Here is a 19,828-nt window from a genome sequence, read left to right on the forward strand (position 1 = left end):
ACTCTCTTTAAAGTTACAACATCGCTGAATCTGTGCACATAAATAATATCCTTGAAAAAAAGGAAATGATAACCCGCCCTCTGACTCCGACAGCCATAAATATCTTTGTTTTATACGCACCCTCTTCCTTCCCCAAATTAGATCGTTAATAAGAGTCTCCAATCTATGGAAAAAGATATCATCGATCCAAACAGGGGAAGCACACATCGGGTACATCACAATAGGCAAGATAATCATTTTAACCAATGCAATTCGATCTGTCTGTGCCAATATCAATTTCTGCCAAGCGCGTATTTTAGACTTAACTTTATTCAAAACCGGGGCCAAATTAAGCTCATAAAACCTATTTATAGGAACCCCAATCTTAACCCCCAAATAGTCCAAAGTATCATTAGGAGCAAGAACGCGGACTCCACTCCCTTCATCTGCGGCCTTACGGTTCAGCGGGAGGAGCGATGACTTAGTCCAGTTAATCAAATAACCCGATAATTTACCCAAATCCTCTATTGCTTCTATCACATAAGGAAGGATTTTCCATCCCTGATCCAGAAACAGAATCACATCATCAGCATAGAGGCTTATTTTATCGCTCACTCCCGCCACCCCGAAGCCGTCTATACGGTTATCTAAACGGATCTTACAGGCCAACGGTTCAATAAATAGGGCAAAAAGAAGAGGAGAAAGGGGGCATCCCTGTCTCATCCCTCGCTGCATCCTAACGGGAGAAGAACTAATACCATTGATATTAATACATGCTAATGGCTGTTCATATAGCATTTGAGTCATTTCCATAAATATGTTCCCCAAACCAAATTGAGACATAGTAGCCCACAAAAAAGACCACTCCATCCTGTCAAACGCCTTTGCGGCATCTAAGGACAGGATGGGGTGGTCTATACTACCCCCAACAGAAAGATTCAAATACACCCTATAAAGACTCATCTGTATTTGCCGGCCCGGAATAAAACCCGTCTGATTGGGATGTACCAGAGAGGCTATGACCCTCTTGAAGCGATTAGCCAGAATTTTAGCAAAAATTTTGTAGTCCGTATTTGAAAGCGATATGGGTCTATATGACCCCATATCTCATATATCTTTATCCTTTTTCAACACCAAGATGATCACTGCCTCTCTAAATGATCGAGGTAAAGAGTCAAATAAACAGGATTCATTTAAGACCCGCACAAGAATAGGAAAGAGCGATTTAGCGTGGTACCTATAAAGTTCAAACGGCAAGCCATCTGGACCAGGGGATGAATTATACTTTAGCGATGGGAGTATCGCCTGCAACTCCTCCAACAGAATAGGGCGATCCAGCATCTCTCTGTCCTTTGAATCTAACTGGGGAAGCTCCAATTGTTGTAAATATTGGTCCATATCATTCCGACTAAACATAGAATCAGACTGATAAGAGTAGAATAGTATTTCACAAATTCCTCCCTAATCTCCTCTGAGGACCTCACCCTATTACCTTTTGAGATCCTAATCTCCCTTATACTAGTAGCCTCTCTCTGATTAGCCACTAATCGTGCAAGAAACTTGCCCGTTTTACCCGATTCACAAAAGCGATTTTGACCTTGGAAAATAAGCTTATGCTGTGCTTTACTGTACAGAAGTGTCTTAAGCTGTAGATTGGCCTCCTTTAACTGAGTTAGATATTGCTCATTATGATGAGCAATTACGGTAATAAAGCCCGTAGGCTCCTAATTGCCTCTGTCAGCTGTTGTTACCTTCGACGAAGTTCAGATCTATACCTATTGATTTTAGTAAAGTATAAGCCCCTTATATGGGCCTTCAATGCATCCCACACATAGTGTATATGTGTTGAGCCTACATTAAAGCCCCAGAATTCCTGTATATCCAGATCAATTCGGCATTGCTCCCCTATCACATCAAACCAATGCGAATTCAGTTTAAAAGTTCTACCCGAGGCTGGAGCATCCGCCTCTCTGAACATAATCAGAACTGGGGAGTGATCTGAAATTCCATGAGGTTCATACTTCATTTTCACAATTTGATGACTCAAATCACGACTTGCAAAAGCCAGGTCAATACAGGACATTGACCCATAGGACTGGCTGAAGCAGGAAAAGATTTTCTTATTGCCATAGAGGTGGCGCCAGATATCAACCAGCGCCAGCTCCTGGCAAATAGTACTCAGAGGCGATCCAGTCCGACCTTGCACCAGAAGAGGTGGAGAAACGATCCAACTCAGGATCAAGAACTGAGTTAAAATCTCCAGCTACTAATAATGCACATAGATTTTTTGTGGCTATGTATTTAGCTAATAGAGAAAAGACAGTTGATTTGTATGGTGGAGGAATATAAATAAACGCCAATATAATCTCCTGCCCTTTCCAAAAGCCATGGAGGAATACAAATCTCCCTTCTTTATCTATCATATTATCTACAGGTTGAAACTCCATCCCGCGGTGAATATATACGCTGACCCCTCTTGCATACGAAGAGAAGTAAGCGTGATATTCAAAAGAAGCCCATTTCCTTTTCAATGTATAAAGCCTATCTACTATTGCATGTGTTTCTAATAATACCACAATAGCCGGCAGATGACGTGCCACAAGATCAAATACCACCGTCCTCTTAGTTCTGTCTCCCAACCCTCTCACATTACAAAATAGAATATTACATGGCATAGACAATATATAAATCAGAATCCCAGTCCCCTATCTAGGAGAGAGACACGTAGACCAAAAGCCAGTGACGACAGCCAATCCCTCCCTCAAACCCACCCCCAAAGAACCCGCTACATGGTTAATAAGGTATATAACCTTACCCATCAACCTCTTCCAATCCACCAAACCTCCCCCCCGCCCATTTCCCCCCTTTAACCTCCCTTCTTCCCACATTTATATTCTCATTATAACCCTTTAGAGTCCAGCCATTGAACCGCGTCCACCTGTGTAGAGAAAAACCGGACAGCATCATTGTGTACCACCCTTAATTTTGCTGGGAATGACATCGAGTACTTAATATTGGCTGCAGCCAATCTTTTTTTTACATCAGCGAAAGATCTTCTTTTAAGTTGGGTCTCTCGTGAAAAATCTGGGTATATAGATATCAGGTTTCCATTGAAATATGTGTCTAGTACTTCTCTTTTACGTCTGAGTACCCAGTCCCGATCCTTCGAACTAACCAGTTTCACCAAAATTGACCTAGGGGAAGCCCCTGGAGGAGGTTTTTTAAAGGGAATTCTGTGGGCCCTTTCCACAGAAAAGGTAGATGAATCCTGGTCTGGCCCTAAATTTTCGACCAGCCATTTTTGAATGAATTTGGCAGGATTATCCTGTTCTACCCCTTCTGGGAAACCCACCAGTCGCAAGTTGTATCTACGGGACCTATCCTCCAGGTCTATCACTTTCCTTCTGAGCCAAAAACAATCTTGATCTACCTCTTCTAATCTCTTTTTTAATACAATGTTCTCTGAGGTGACAGAGCTAACTGCTACTTCCAATTCCTTCACCTTCAGTCTCAGTTTTGTAATTTCATCTCTAATTATCGTAACATCTCCTTGTACTACTGAGAGGGAAGAAGCCAACTCTGCAACGGAGGTGCTGGTGGAATTTACTACTCCCAATATGTCAGAGAGTTTTTTTTATTAATACTATCCAACCCTTCGCTCTGGGGCGTACTAGATATTGTAGTGGCCAGTTCTAGTCGATCCGTATTAACCTCTCCCAACTCAGCCTGTGGAACAGATCTTTGAGCACCCCCCCTAGTTTTAGATGGTGGGGATTTCAAAAATGTGTCTAGTCGAGCCTGGCTCCCCCCCGAACCGCCTTTCGGCGAGGGGACCCCTCCAGATTTACGATACTTAGGCGGCATGTCTAAAAGACCTAATAGGTAATCTCTAGATAAACACTTCACATAGAGAAAGAACTAATGTAGGGTCCAGACTATATGAAATACAGAGGAACTTCCAACAACAGATCCGCTATAGATCCGAAACCGGCTTGAAAAATGCCCCGTATTAACTATAGGACCTAGACAATCTATTCCGTGCTCACAAAGACATAAGCATCCAATACAGAGATATAGCACATGTACATACACAGCGCGAAAAATAGAAAAAAAGGAGCATAAATACTGGATACATATAGGCTGAGAACATAAATCAAAGCATATTCAGCTGGATACATAAACAATCCGACGATACAAGTTACAGCTTGCAGAATCAAGGCGGAAGTCTCTGAATACGCAGCGGAGCAGCCGGAAGAGTCAAATTTTTTATTAATTATCCCCTCTCAAACAACCCTGGAGTAGAACTAACATCAGAATCCAATTTTACAAAGAAAGGGGATCTGATTCTATCAGAAGCCAGAATCTAGGATAGGACTTGCCCTTTATCCCCACTTGGAAATGACGATCAGATTCGGCTTAGATACAAGAATCATATAACCAGAAGCCGCTGTATGTCCAGGTGACTTTCTAGATGAGATTTTAACCTATGACAGTACATAGGGTACAAGCCTCCCTCAAAGGTCACGGTCTTGGCCTCAAAACAATAATCGCACAGACGCCCTTTCCACCCAGGGATAGGAATGGATTTAACAAAGCGCCCAGCTGTATGCCCCCCAGCGCAATATATTTTCCTGGGCACAGATCTGACCAACTCAACAAATAGAGCGGGCACCCGGCAATCAACGGCCGGCAATAGAGGCCTCAGCAAACGATCAGCTAAGGTCTCACCCCCTCTCAGGCGTTAAACAGAAGTCGGCAGGACCAGGACCAGGACACCAGATTCGGGATCCACACCATGCGCCACCAAGAGCCACAGCTATACCCCGTGGTCCCAGGGAGAAAGGCACAGCATCACCTGAGTCTCCTGCCGCACACCGGAGGTGAGTATCCGTAACAAGGCACCAGCTCTGCCGCACACAAGACTCAGACACGCATCACGATCCAGCCAGACGGAATACAAGCCGTAATGGTGAGGGCGGCATCACAGGGCGTCAGAGCCGACTACTCCGGACATCAGATCAGCGATTTTGCACTCCACAAGTCACGGCTGGGCTCGGTGTTCAACATCAAACCTGGTGGCAAGTAGAGAGGAGGGAGGGAAGGACGGCAGGAGGAGGAACGCGGCATGCACCCCTACGTCATGTTGCCTTCTCCTGGCATTTCTCAGTATAACCTATCTAATAATACTTACTGCCTGCCATTCATCAGGTATGAGGTTCAGTTTCCACTGGACTCCGGTAAAATAATTTAGTAAATGTCTTTGTACTTAGAGAGGGCCCCTCCCCTCCCCATATTGAATGGAAGGTTCATTAAGGTTGATTCACATGAGCATGTTCAGTCTGGGAAACTGAGTCTGTGTGTCGGCCGCATTTTCTGGACTGACCCCAGCTCGCCTGACTAACGGACTGTATCATAGTGTTTTATGATACAGTCAGTGCCTATCTGATTGAGGGTCTATTGTACTGTACCTCATCATTGGAGTACAGTACAATAGATACATAATCATATAGGAACCAACTGACTATCGTGAAAAGATATGATGCAGTTGGTTTGGATCAGGGGAGAGGATGTCAGTCTGAGAGATGCAGCCAATAGATGGACCATGTTTTCCACATGGTCGTGTGAATCAGCCCTTATAGTCACTGCACTGAAGGGAATACTAATAAGGCTGAGCCTATGGAGCTCCTGACTACAGTTCTGTCTGTACTGCCCCAATGGCAGCCCTATTCTATGTTGTTGTTATGTGGATGTCTTTTTTCTTTCTTTTCATGCATAAGTGCAAGTTTAGTTTGTATAATCTTGTTGATTTTGGTGCTTGTAGAAAAAACAGTTACAGATGAAACAAGAAGACATGTTGTGGACACTGGAGTCAACTTTTAGATAGATCCTATTCCCAACCAATATTGCAATTGATCCAATGAAAAAAATACAAGATAAACTACAGTATATCAAGAGTAAAACTTTTGTATCCCTGGGGCCTCAACTGGTTATTATTCTTTTTAGTATACAAACTGGCAGGACAAGAGTCCCCCATTCTCCACATAGGTGAAGAATGATTCTAAGATTAGTGTACACACACTAGTCGATTTGTACTCTGTAACCATGGAAACATAAAGGTCTACAGAAGAGCTGTAGACTGAAAATGTCAGGTGGTTATTTTTTTCTAAACAGTATTAGTTGGCCCATCTCACACCTTGGTGGCATATCTCAAGGATATGCCACCAATAATAGATAGGTGCAGGCAGGGCCGGTTTTAGACAAAATGTGGCCCTGGGCGGAATTAAAGCGGGCCCCAAATTCTGAAGTACTGTCACATTTATTCACTTGATGCAAGGGGAGAAGTCACCGCCGTGGCCCACGATTGGTTGCAGGCAGCGTCAAAATGGATGATGACATCCAGGGACCTGAGCAGAGGTCGGAGAGCACGGGAGCCGAGAGCCAGTGTCAGGAAGCAGGTAAGGCCCAGTTCACACTTCAGTTGTTTGGTCAGTTATTTCCATCAGTTATTGTGAGCCCAAACCAGTAGTGAAGCCTACACAGAGATAAGGTATAATGGAAGGATTTCCTCCTGTTCTGTGTTTTTGACCCACACCTGGTTTTGGCTCACTATAACTAATGTAAACTAGAAAAGCTAAAATTTCTGGGGAAATTGTGTGAAGTGTTCTTGCCTCCACCAGTAGTCTACAACTGGAGTGGGCGGAGTAACTGGGTGGAGTGGCTTGAGTAACTGTTGTGTGGTTGGAGTGGCTGGAGTAACTGTGGAAAGGTTGGACTGGGCAGATTAAATTTATGGAGTGGGCAGAGTAACTGTGTGGAGTGTTTGGAGTGAGTAAAGAAAGTAAACATTACACTAACCAATTGATTGATCAAATTTAAGCCCTTCCCGACATATGACAAACTATTACGTCATGGAAGCCACTGCGTTCCCGCAATTTGACGTAATAGTACGTCATTGTGATCGGGCGGGCACCGGAGCGGTGCGCGCGCGATCACTGCAGGGGCCCGGCAGTCCCTGGTAGCCGGGCCCCTGCTGTATCCGCCGGCATTGCTGTAAAAGCCGATGCCGGAAGATTAACCCCTTATATTCCGCGGTCCTCGCTGACCGCGACATAGAAGGGATTTTGTCCGGTGAGGGAGCGCATCGAGTCCCCGTGCTGCTGTGGCAGGGAATCAATGTGTCAGAAGGCAGCCCGAGGCTGCCAAATGCCTTACACGGCATCGGGAAATGTCTTCTACGGGTGCCCAGGAGATCCAGCCTCAGGCTGGGTCTCCTAGGAAACCTGTTTGTGTACTACTCACTGTTGTACACGAACAGGCAATGCATTACAATACAGATGTATTATTGCAGAGGAGATCAGACCCCTAAAAGCGAACATCAGAAATAAAGCAAAGAAAAAAAGGTAAAAAAAATGTTTTTAATAAAATTATTAAAGTAATAAAATTAATAAAGTAAAAAAAGAAAAAAAAAACACTCCTTTCTCCTTATTTTATAATAAAAAACAGAAAAAAAACATAACACACACATATTAGGTATCGCCGCGTCCGTAATGACCGGCTCTATAAATATATCACATGATCCATCCTGTCTGATAAACACCATAAAAAAATTAAAACAAAAACGGTGTAAAAAAAAAGGCATTTTTGTCACCTTACATCACACAAAGTGCAACACCAAGCGATTAAAAAGGCATATGTCCCAGAAAATGGTATAAATAAAACCGTCACCTCATCCCGCAAAAAATGAGCCCCTACATGAGACAATCGCCCAAAAAATAAAAAAACTATAGCTCTCTGAACATAGAGACTCTAAAACATAATTTTTTTGTTTCAAAACTGCTATTATTGTGCTAAAGTGAAATACATTAAAAAAATATACATATTAGGTATCGCCACGTCCGTAACAACGAGATCTATAAAAATATCACATGACCTAACCCCTCAGGTGAACACCGTAAAAAAATAAAAATAAAAACTGTGTAAAAAAAAAAGGAGCCATTTTTGTCACATTACATCACAAAAATTGCAACAGCAAGTGATCAAAAAGGCGTATGCCCCCCAAAATAGTACCAATCAAACTGTCTCCTCATCCCGAAAAAAATTAGACCCTACCTAAGAGAATCGGTCAAAAATTAAAACAGCTATCACTCTCAGACAATGGAGACACAAAAATGATTATTTTTTGTGATGTCAACTTACATCACAAAAATTGCAACAGAAAGCCATCAAAAAGGCATAACTCCCCCCCAAAATATTTCGAATCAAACCATCACCTCATCCTGCAAAAAATTAGACCTTACCTAAGACAATCAGTAAAAAAAATTTAAATCTATGACTCTCAGACTATAGATACACTAAAATATCATTATTTCGGTTTCAAAAATGCCATTATTCTTTAAAACTGAAATAAATAAGAAAAATTAGACATATTAGGTATTGCCACATCCGTAACGATCTGCTCTATAAAAAAGTCACATGACCTAATCCCTTAGGTAAACGCTGTAAAAATAAATTAAATAAAAACTGCGCCAAAACAACCAATTTTTTGGTCACCTTGCCCCATAAAGTGTAATAATGAATGATCCAAAAATCATATGTACCCAAAAATGGTGCCAATAAAAATGTCAACTCTTCCTTCAAAAAACGAGCTCCTGCACAAGACGATCGGCAGAAAAATTAAAAAAAATAGGGCGTTCAGAAAATGGAGATACAAAAACCAAATTTTTGTTTTCAAAAATTCTTTATTATGTAAAACGGAAACAAACATCATAGAAAGTAGACATATTTGATATCATTGCATCCGAAACAACCTGCTCTATAAAAATAGAGCATGATCTAACCTGTCAAAAAAATTAAAACGGTGCCAAAACATAAATTTTTGGGTTACCTTGCCTCACAAAAAACGTAATATAGAGCAATTAAAAATCATATGTACCCCAAAATAGTACCAACAAAACTGTCACCTTATCCAGTAGTTTCCCAAATGTGGTCACTCTTTTGAGTTTCTACTGTAGGGGTGCATCACGGGGGCTTCAACTGGGACATGGCATTTAAAAACCAGTTCAGCTAAATCTGCCTTCCACAAACCATATGGCGTTCCTTTCCTACTGCGCCCTGCCGTGTGGCCATACAGCAGTTTACAACCACATGTGGGGTGTTTCTGTAAACCGCAGAATATGAGTAATAAATATTGAGTTTTGTTTGGCTGTTAACCCTTGCTACTGGAAAAAATGGATTAAAATGTAAAATCAGCCAAAAAAGTGAAATTCTGAAATTTCATCTCCATTTTCCATTAAGGCTGGGTTCACACGGGCGTTGCGGGAAAATGTGCGGGTGCGTTGCGGGAACACCCGCGATTTTTCCGCGCGAGTGCAAAACATTGTAATGCGTTTTGCACTCGTGTGAGAAAAATCGCGCATGTTTGGTACCCAAACCCGAACTTTTTCACAGAAGTTCGGCCTTGGGATCGGTGTTCTGTAGATTGTATTATTTCCCCTTATAACATAGTTATAAGGGAAAATAATAGCATTCTGAATACAGACTGCATAGTAAACTAGCGCTGGAGGGGTTAAAAAAATAAATTTAACTCACCTTAGTCCACTTGATCGCGTAGCCCGGCATCTCCTTCTGTCTCCTTTGCTGAACAGGACCTGTGGTGAGCATTAATTACAGGTAAAGGACCTTTGGTGACGTCACTCCGGTCATCACATGATCCATCACCATGGTAAAAGATCATGTGATGGATCATGTGATGACCGGAGTGACGTCACCAAAGGTCCTTTACCTGTAATTAATGCTCACCACAGGTCCTGTTCAGCAAAGGAGACAGAAGGAGATGCCGGGCCGCGATCAAGAGGACTAAGGTGAGTTATATATTTTTTTATTTTTTTTTAACCCCTCTAGCGCTAGTTTACTATGCATTCTGTATTCAGAATGCTATTATTTTCTCTTATAACCATGTTATAAGGGAAAATAATAATGATCGGGTCTCCATCCCGATCGTCTCCTAGCAACTGTGCGTGAAAATCGCACTGCATCCGCACTTGCTTGCGGATGCTTGCGATTTTCACGCAACCCCATTCACTTCTATGGGGCCTGCGTTGCGTGAAAAACGCAGAATATAGAGCATGCTGCGATTTTCACGCAACGCACAAGTGATGCGTGAAAATCACAGCTCATGTTCACAGCCCCATAGAAATGAATAGGTCGGGATTCAGTGCGGGTGCAATACGTTCACCTACCGCATTGCACCCGCGCGGAAATCTCGCCCGTGTGAACACAGCCTAATTCTTGTGGAACACCTAATGGGTTAATAAAGTTTGTAAAATCAGTTTTGTATACCTTGAGGGGTGTAGTTTCTAAAATGGGGTCATTTTTGGGTGGTTTTTATTATGTAAGCCTCACAAAGTGAGTTCCAACCTGAACTGGTCCTTAAAAAGTGGGTTTTGGAAATTTTCCGAAACATTTCAAGATTTGCTTCCAAACTTCTAAGCCTTCTAACGTCCCCAAAAAATAAAATGTCATTTTCAAAATGATCCAAACATGAATTAGACATATGGGAAGTGTAAAGTAATAATTATTATATGAGGTATCACTATCTATTATAAAAGTAGAGAAATAGAAATTAGAAAATTTGGGAATTTTTTCTAAATTTTTGGTAAATTTGGGATTTAAAAAAAATAAAGGTGAAATATATTGACTCAAATTTATGACTATCATGAAGTACAATTTGTCACGAGAAAACAAACTCAGAAGGGCTTGGATAAGTAAAAGTGTTCCAAAGCTATTACCACATAAAGTGACATGTCAGATTTGCAAAAAATGGCCTGGGCAGAAGAGCGAACACTGGCCGGGGGTAGAAGGGGTTAAAAAGTGCACATGGCAAGCTTGATAGAGTAAGAAATGCTTTTCAACTTTTATTTATTTATATAGCACATTTAATTGCAATGTTGTTGCCCAAAGTGCTTCACAGTTACATTAAAACATACATTTAGAAAAACACTAGCAGCCGATTTGTGTAGGTGGGCTTAAAAATGAGGGAGTGGTGGCAGTTTAGAAATCATGTCCGTTTTTTTCAGCTCACTCTCTAGCTTTTGTCACTCTGCTGGCTGCTCACACACCTGGGTTTCTATAGCACTCTCACACTACGGCAAGGGCAGAGAAGAGTGGTTAAAAACACTGTAACGTTTCATTCAATGTGTCACGTTTCATTCAATGCGAACTCATCAGGGGAGATGTACAAAAACAATGTCAGGCTGATGATAGAGCCTGCATTGGAAAAAAACAAAAAAGTGGGGGAAAGAGGAATAAGCATACGGTGGTTGGAGCTGGTATTATTCCAGCAAATATCGAGCGGTCGAGGCCAGTGGAGCCAAGCCCACCACAAACCACAGGTAGCTAAAGTACAGGCTCACCAGTGGGTGACGCCCGTAGAGGTCCAGATATGACCCAGGATATAGATTATCCAAAGAGCGGCTGAGCTACCTGTGGTTTGTGGTGGGCTTGGCTCCACTGGCCTCGCCCGCTCAATATTTGCTGGAATAACCGTATACCAGTTCCAACCACCGTATGCTCATTCCTCTTTCCCCCACTTTTTTGTTTTTTTCCAATGCAGGCTCTATCATCAGCCTGACATTGTTTTTGTACATCTCCCCTGATGAGTTCGCATTGAATGAAACGTGACACGTCGGGAGTCTACCGCTATAGGGTGTACTAGGTATCCGGACAGGGACACTCCTTGCGGGGCAAGTACCTCGTATAGCTAGGTAGGGTGAATTAGCCCCCATCCCATCACCAGGGCTGACTAGGGACCTTTTGCTCCCGTTGCCTGCCTTGCTGAGGTCTTTATGATTGGAATCATCTCTGCCGGTAACACATATATGCAAATCCATCGCATGGGAGGCCGTACGCATTCAAGTGACTCCACCACCAACGTCTACAGCACCTGGCACCTGATGGGTGAGAACATTCCTTTTTTTTGCTTGCTTTCCCTCAGTGTTACCTATTTGTTTTTGTATGTTCTGGCCCCATTGGGCTGTCTTCATGTTAGTCTGTTTAGAGGCCCTCCAGGCCGATGCTTTATGTTAGTGCTCAATTCTTTTAGACATAGGAATAAATGCTAAGTTTTACCCCTTTGTCCCCTAGGGGATCAGTACATTTATTTTTTATTTGTTTTTTTTATACACGCGTATAAATCATACCAGTGTATTACTGTACTGCGGTGGCGGCACGAAGCGCACGGCGTCATAGCAACCAATGTGTTCCATGGACGTCTGCATGAGGCTAAACCCTGTTAAATAATCAGAAAACACCTAACAACAGTCACTGTTACCAGTGCTCTGTATATAGAGACAGCAGAGACATGTAGATAATTTGTTCTCTGCATTCGAAGTAAAAAAGTAAATAACGAATAGAAAGAAATCTGAAAAAAATATATAAAAAATGCAAGTAAAAAAAAAAGAAAAAAAAGAAAAGGATTTCTTTATTTACCCAAACACTCAATGGCATTGAGTGTTGGGTGAATAAAGGAATCCACTTGTTTCGCTGAAGTCAGAATGCTGCCTTTCTTCCATAATTTTAGATAGATAGACAGACAGAGACAGATAGATAGACAGACAGAGACAGGCTTTCTCCCCTCCTGTTAGTCCAGGGTCTGGACTGTCCTGCTGTCAGGGCACATCAGCTAACAAGCAGCCCTTGTAATGTATTGCAGCACAGAGAGGAGAGAGCAGCAAATATGTCAGGTCATTAGAGGGTGACATTCTGAACTCACCACCAGTACACCTCAGGAGCAGGCTAGGGGACTAGGGGAGGCCATTACATTTACAGTGCAGGGCCTCCATGAGAGAGAGAGAAGTAGTGGGCGGGGCCAAGGTCTGCCTGACTGCTGTGGAGCCGGTGCTATGGATGCAGCACTCAGCTCCTCACTACAGCATAAGGACCCTGCGGGCCACAGTGGGCGGGAGACCAGGGACCAGCGCTCCTTGCTGTGCTGTCTGTGCTCTTCTCAGGTGCCGCCACCAGCTCTCTTACACATCTGTCTGGGCAGCTCAGCAGGAGGCCCCATTTAGGGATGGGGGCCCTGGGCAATTGCCCTGTTTGTCACCCCCCCTAATGCCGGCCCTGGGTGCAGGTCCCATCTCTTGAACGGGGCCCCTAAAGTAAATTAGAGCGCACATTTCATGTGCAGAGTTCTCTCTATTCAGTTCTATAGGGGTTCTGAAAAGAGCTGAGCGCTCATGCTCTACAATTTTCAGAACTCCCATAAAGGGAATTAAGAGCAAACTGCACAAGAGTTGCCACCTCTCTATTCACTTCTATGGGAGTTTTAGAATATTACCATAGATATGAAGGAATGGTGGCCATGCTTGTGCTGTGCCCTCTTGTTAACTTTGGGGGGCTTCATTCTGGAGATAGGTGCGTGTCCCACATCTGGGACCCGCGCTATCTGACACTGATGGCATATCCTAGTGGTATGGCACCAATGTGTGAGATAGGCCAACCCCTATATTAGGACCGTCTGGTTTAGAAAACCCATTTTCATATATTTTATTCGAGTAATTTGAATTAATAGATGGGGTTTCCACATTTAGGACCAGCACCTATTTATCAAAGCTGAGAGTGTCTCTCATATGTCCTATCTGAACTTAACATGCATTATACAGACGTTTCAGTGGGCACTATAATACTTCCTGTGGTGGTGCTGCAGGGGACTAAAGCATTTTTAGGTTCCCACTAAGGATTACAGCTGATCATGATTAGTTAATCGGTGAGGGACCATTTAACACAATGGAATTAAGGCAATCAGCTAATCGGGAAAAACGGCATGTAACAGCGGCTGCTGTGCGCCGCTGTTCCCCTGCTTACCGCCGCGGTCCCGGGCGCCGTGCTCAGAGGTGATCTGCGGCCGGTGCTTCCCATTCACCGCTGCAGTCCTAGGCTCTGTCTGTGTGGGTGCTGTTGGTCATGGATCCGCTCCACAGCCCTGGCCACAGCATGCTTGCTGTTTGTTTCCTGCAGCACTTCCTGAAGGGCAGGCGAGCATCACTTTCTGGGCCTTATGGGTTAGGTTTATGTGACCTCGCTGACCTATCCTAGCCCTCCTGCACATATATAAGTGGTTCAGCCCCCTTCCCAGATGCCTCAATGTGAAGGTCCTTGTGCCCTGCTAAGGTTCCTGGTTTCAGCTTGTGCTCTTGTGTTCCTGACTCGTATCTGTATTCCTGGATTCTGCTACCTGTTATATCCCTACCTGTTTGCCTTGACTCTCCTGTTGCGTATCCAGATTGCCTGACCTGTACCTATGTCACCTGCCCTGACCTTTTGCCTGTTTGACTATGCCTCTGCCTCATCCTTCGGTCCCGGACCTCTGTTACATTTCTCAGGTACCTGCTGGTCCGCCTGGACCAGCTGCCTCGTGTGCCTATCCTCCTCAAGAGGTAGCGACCTGGTGTTCCCTTCAGGAAAGTCTATCCCCACCATCAGGGGTACTGTGAAGATCCATGGGTTCACTTAGACAACGCCCTTAGAGGAGGTAGGACACATGGCACAGTGGGTTCACACCCACTGGTTTGTGACAAGGCAATTTATAGCCAGTCTAAGCCTTAGGCCTGTATTACACCAGCAGATTATCTGACCAATTTCTGTCCAATCAGACCAATAGTTGGTGTGTATAACAAAAAGATCTATGTGTGTAAACAGCCATCTGACCATTGGTTAGACAATCTGTCAGATAATCTGTTGGTGTAATACAGCCCTAAATGCACTTATATTCAGAGAATTGGATAATTAGTGAAGCTCTATGTGCACATTAATACTATATACACAGGCTGGCCATATGTTGAGAAATTTAGAAATGTTGAATTTTTCAGTAATAAAATCAGCTGGATGGCCGAAATAGCTCTCAGGGGCCGGAGGCGACTGATATTGTGCATGTAAATGGTAATCAGTGAAGCGCTTCTTTCACTGCACATGTGGATTCAGAGTAAAGGTACAGATAAGGCAAAGGAAAATGCAATCAAAAGAAAATCTGTTTGCCTGGAAAAAGCATATGAAGAACAATTAGGTGTATGGGAAGGCAAACATTTCCGTTTGTTTCAGTGGTCTGACTTATGTAAGAAATATGCAAATATCAGAGATTTCAGGGTGTATGCACACGGCAGTGTAGTCTATGCAGATTTTCTAGGCGGATTGTTGTGTTGTTTTCGCTGCATTTCCATACCATATACATAAGAGTTCAAAATTTTCCATAATATGCACCGTTTACATGTATCGGTATAGTATCACATCATTGCTGTTTGTTTCTTAAACTTCTTAAAGGGGGTTTCTGGGATTTTTAACTGATAAACTATTTGACTGGTTGAGAAGGCACTGGCACTCACAATAGCGTTGCGGCCTTCTCTCAGCTTTGCCTAGATCATGTGACGTCACATTAATTGGTCACATTGCCTAGGCACATTAATTGGTCACATTGCCTAGGCACAGCTCAGCCACATTGAATTGAATGGGTACTGGGTGTCCCCGATCTGATACCAATCAACTATCCAGAGGATAGTTCATCAGTTAAAAAATCCCAGAAAACACCTTTAACGTGTGTAGGCAAAACTAGCATTGTTTGGTTTCATTAAACAAAAAATTATGAAAAAATTTCATATAAAACTGAAAATATGCAAATGTAACTCTGTGTCAAAGACTTCTCACCTAGCCAACCAGACACCCTCTGTACTAACGGGCACTATAACCCAAAACAGCTGGCAACCGATGGCTCTCTTTTTTCTTTCGGAGAAGAAGGTTTTTAGTCTGGCTAATATCCTTAGACATGTTGATAGGCCTGCTAAAGGGTCAGACATTGACTATAGTGTAGCTAGCCCAAGTAGACGGCACTAGGGAGAAGGCTTTCTTTCTTTTTGGAAGAAAGCAAATGTGCTCATTGTTTTTTCTAGGAGCATTGTATGACCTATAAGACTCCGAATGCCATTTCTAGCCATCTCCAGAAGGACAAATAGCACCTCCAAGACCTACTGACCAAAAAAATTAGAAAATTTATGTATGTTGGAAACCAAAACTTACAATCAGATGTTATCTCATAGGGAGAGTTGATCCGAGCATCTCCACATGGCGATGTGCTAACATACAGATGGAATAAGACGCTGTCCTTCAGTCGGAAGCCTCCTTCTTTTAACCGGATGAAAACAGATCTCTCCCAGTCACTTCTGTGCTTGCTGTATAGAGACAGGACATCTTTTATTACAGTGAAAGGAGGACATGATTCCTGTCATTACTGTAGATAATGCTCTGGGTGGCAGCAGGTGACTATGTCATAAAAATAGAATAAATCTGTTAAAAATATAACTCTGCAAACAGTTCATTATTGGGATTATAATATATTCCTTTATTGTGACATCCAATAATCCCGAAATGATGATAATCTGTCACAAAACTATTGGACAATATTACATTTCACAAGGGCAGAGGAAGGACCACGGGCAGTCAATAGAGCATTTATCTGGTAATTAGGCTACATTCACTTCTCTGTTCGGTAAATCCAGCAGGGGATCATAGTACAGGAGTTACCGTATCTGGCATAGCCAGACATCACTGGATCCCCATTGACTATAATGGGATCCAGTGACCACTGCATGCAGCAGTATTATTCTGGCACCTGTTGGATCCCTGCTGGATCCCATTATAGTAAATAAGGATCTGGCGGTGCCTGGTGGTGTCCAGCTATGCTGAATATGGTAACTCTGTACCCGTAGCCTTAGGCCAGGTTCACATCACCGTTTAGTTTTTCGTTCTTCTGATCCATCAGGACAATAGAACCCCCCCCCCCAAAAAAAAATAAAAAAAAATAAAATAAACCAGATCCTTTATTTTGAGCATCCGTTGTGCAAATTTTGCATCCCTTTTTGTCAGTTTTATTATTTTAAATGGGAGAAAAAGTCCTGGCAGGAGGAATCAACAGAACGGAAAACTAAATAGTGTTGTGACCCCGACCTTAGTTGTACAGATATGAAATTTTAAAATAACTACCCTTAAGTGAATGGGACTATGCTTCAATTCCTTCCAGTTGGTGGCCAGGAGTGCATTGTGGTCCTCTTCAATCTTAGGAAGATTGGATACTAACAGTCAAACTCAGGAAGTGATGGCGTACCCTAGTGCAGTAATTTCCAAATGGAGTGCCCTGTGGTTATTTGAGTGCCTACAAAGGATGCCAAGAAACTCCTGGACTGACATGGGTGCTTTACCCAGCTGGTGGTTGCATCCTCTGGTGTTTCTTTCTCTGGGCTTCTCAAATGTCCTGCACTATAGCACAACAGAATACCAATGCATGGGGTGACAATAGACCTCTGCAGAGGCAACAGCAGCAGTGGTCCAGATGTCACATTCAGCATTGACATGAGCTGCCCTTAAGGGCTTTAGGCTAAAGAGCATCATCATTGCCCTGTTGAGGGGGCCAAGAGATGGCAACAACTGGGCAGTGCTACAATCAATGATATGGTTGAACTGGTTTGGAGGGTGTTCATTTGCTTAGGGGTCTGGAGTCGGAATTAATTGTGGGGTTTGACAGAACTTTGTTTTCCGTCCAGCATAACGAAAACCAGATTGATCCGTTATGCTTGCCCATATACTTCTATTATGACGGATCAAAACGGAATGCCTCTAAAGGTTTCCGTTTTGATTTCCATCGTATGGATTCCGTTATTTTCCGCTATAACCATGTTATAACGGAAAGCCATAACGGAATACATAACAATGATGTGAACAAGCCCTTAACTGTGAGGGCCTGTCACGGAACCATGAACCAGACGTACAACAAGAGATAAGAGAAAATAAGAAGGCTTTATTGAAAATAAAGCTGTAAAGCAAAAGTCCAAAACGGATGGTGAAACCGAGCAGAGTCTTTGCGAAGCCAGAGGTCAGGAACCAGAGGGGTAGTCAGACGAAGCCAGGATCAGGAACCAGCAGGGTAGTCAGACGAAGCCAGGATCAGGAACCAGAAGGGTAGTCAGACGAAGCCAGGATCAGGAACCAGAAGGGTAGTCAGACGAAGCCAGGATCAGGAACCAGCAGGGTAGTCAGACGAAGCCAGGATCAGGAACCAGAAGGGTAGTCAGACGAAGCCAGGATCAGGAACCAGAAGGATAGTCAGACGAAGCCAGGATCAGGAACCAGAAGCAGCAGCAGTCTTAGAAGCATGTGAACACAAGAGGACCAAGCAAGGAACTGAAGCCACAGACCTCCTATATATATGAGCTAGGCATCCAGCTCCTCCCAGTGGGAAGGAGGAGCCGCAGGGTGGAAGGCTACAAGAAACCCAGAAACCAAGATGGCCGCCAGCACATGTCAAACGAAGGAGAACAGCAAGAAGGTAAGACCATGACAGTACCTCCCCCTCAAGGGCCCCTCCTCCGCGGAGCACAAAACGGTTTCTGAGGGAAGCGTGCGTGGAAGGCTCGGAGCAAGGCAGGAGCATGGACATCTGCGGAGGGAACCCAGGAACGCTCCTCTGGACCATAACCACGCCAATGGACCAAAAACTGCAACCGACCGCGGACCAGGCGTGAGTCCAGGATATTGCTCACCTCATATTCCTCACGATTGCCCACTTGGACCGGACGAGGCCGAGGAACCGAGGAAGTGAAACGATTACACACCAGTGGCTTCAACAGGGAGACATGAAACACGTTGGAGATCCGCATGCCAGGAGGAAGCGCAAGGGCATAGGCTACCGGGTTTACCCTGCGAAGCACTCGGAAGGGACCAACAAAGCGAGGCGCCAGCTTGGGAGTGGGCACTCGAAGGTTGAGGTTGCGGGTGGACAACCATACACGGTCTCCGACCTGGTAGGAAGGAGCAGGCGCTCGTCTGCGATCAGCCTGGAGTCTCTGGCGCTGCGCAGAGACCTCAAGGGACTTCTGGATCTGTACCCAAGAAGCACGTAGGACGGAAAGGTGATCCTCCACAGCCGGAATATCCTGGGGAGAGAATACCTCCGGTAACACGGCAGGTTGGAACCCATAATTGGCCATGAAGGGAGACGTCCCAGAGGAAGAGTTCACCGCCGTGTTCCTGGCAAACTCAGCCCAAGGCAGGAGGTCAACCCAATTGTCTTGGTGATCGGAGACATAGCAACGAAGGAATTGCTCCAAGGCCTGATTGGATCGTTCTGCGGCCCCATTGGACTGAGGGTGGTAGGCCGAGGAGAAGGAGAGATGAATCCCCAACTGGGAGCAAAAGGCGCGCCAGAACCTGGACACAAACTGACTCCCCCGATCCGACACAATCTCCTTGGGCAAACCGTGCAACCGGAAGACCTCCCTGGCAAAAATCGTGGCCAACTCTTGTGCAGAGGGTAACTTCTTGAGAGGAACACAGTGGCACATTTTGGAAAACCGATCCACAATCATGAGAATGACCGTATGGCCTCGGGATGCAGGGAGGTCCACAATGAAATCCATCCCCAGGTGTGACCATGGGCGCTCCCCGGTGGCTATGGGTTGCAGAAGGCCCAACGGAAGGTGCCGAGGGGACTTACTCTGGGCACAAACGGAGCATGCCGCTACATATGCGGCGATGTCGGAACGTAGGGAAGTCCACCAGAACAGACGTGAAACAGCCCAGGACAGCTGATTCTTTCCAGGATGCCCCGCGGTCTTGGAGTTATGGTAGGTACGCAACAACCGAGTGCGCAACTCCTCAGGCACAAAACATCTGCCGTTGGGTCTCCCAGAGGGAGCACCAGATTGAGCCGCCAAAATCTGCTCACCCAGGGGAGAGGTCAGGCTGGTGCGAATGGCGGCCAGGATCTGATTCGGAGGTATGACCGAAGTCGGAATCGACTCCTCCCTGG

At 44.3% G+C, this 19,828-nt stretch overlaps 1 protein-coding gene across 1 annotated transcript in view; it reads right to left on the reverse strand.

Moving 5' to 3' along the window:
• The window catches only part of ADARB2 (adenosine deaminase RNA specific B2 (inactive)), a 761,328-nt gene that overhangs the window by 101,491 nt on the left and 640,009 nt on the right, over positions 1-19,828 (reverse strand). The window contains exon 7 of the mRNA XM_040434228.1: positions 16,045-16,196. Coding sequence (XP_040290162.1) covers positions 16,045-16,196 — 152 coding nt within the window. The remainder of the gene's footprint in view (positions 1-16,044; positions 16,197-19,828) is intronic.

This window comes from Bufo bufo, chromosome 5 (assembly GCF_905171765.1).
Source record: "Bufo bufo chromosome 5, aBufBuf1.1, whole genome shotgun sequence".
Taxonomy (NCBI): Eukaryota; Metazoa; Chordata; class Amphibia; order Anura; family Bufonidae; genus Bufo; species Bufo bufo.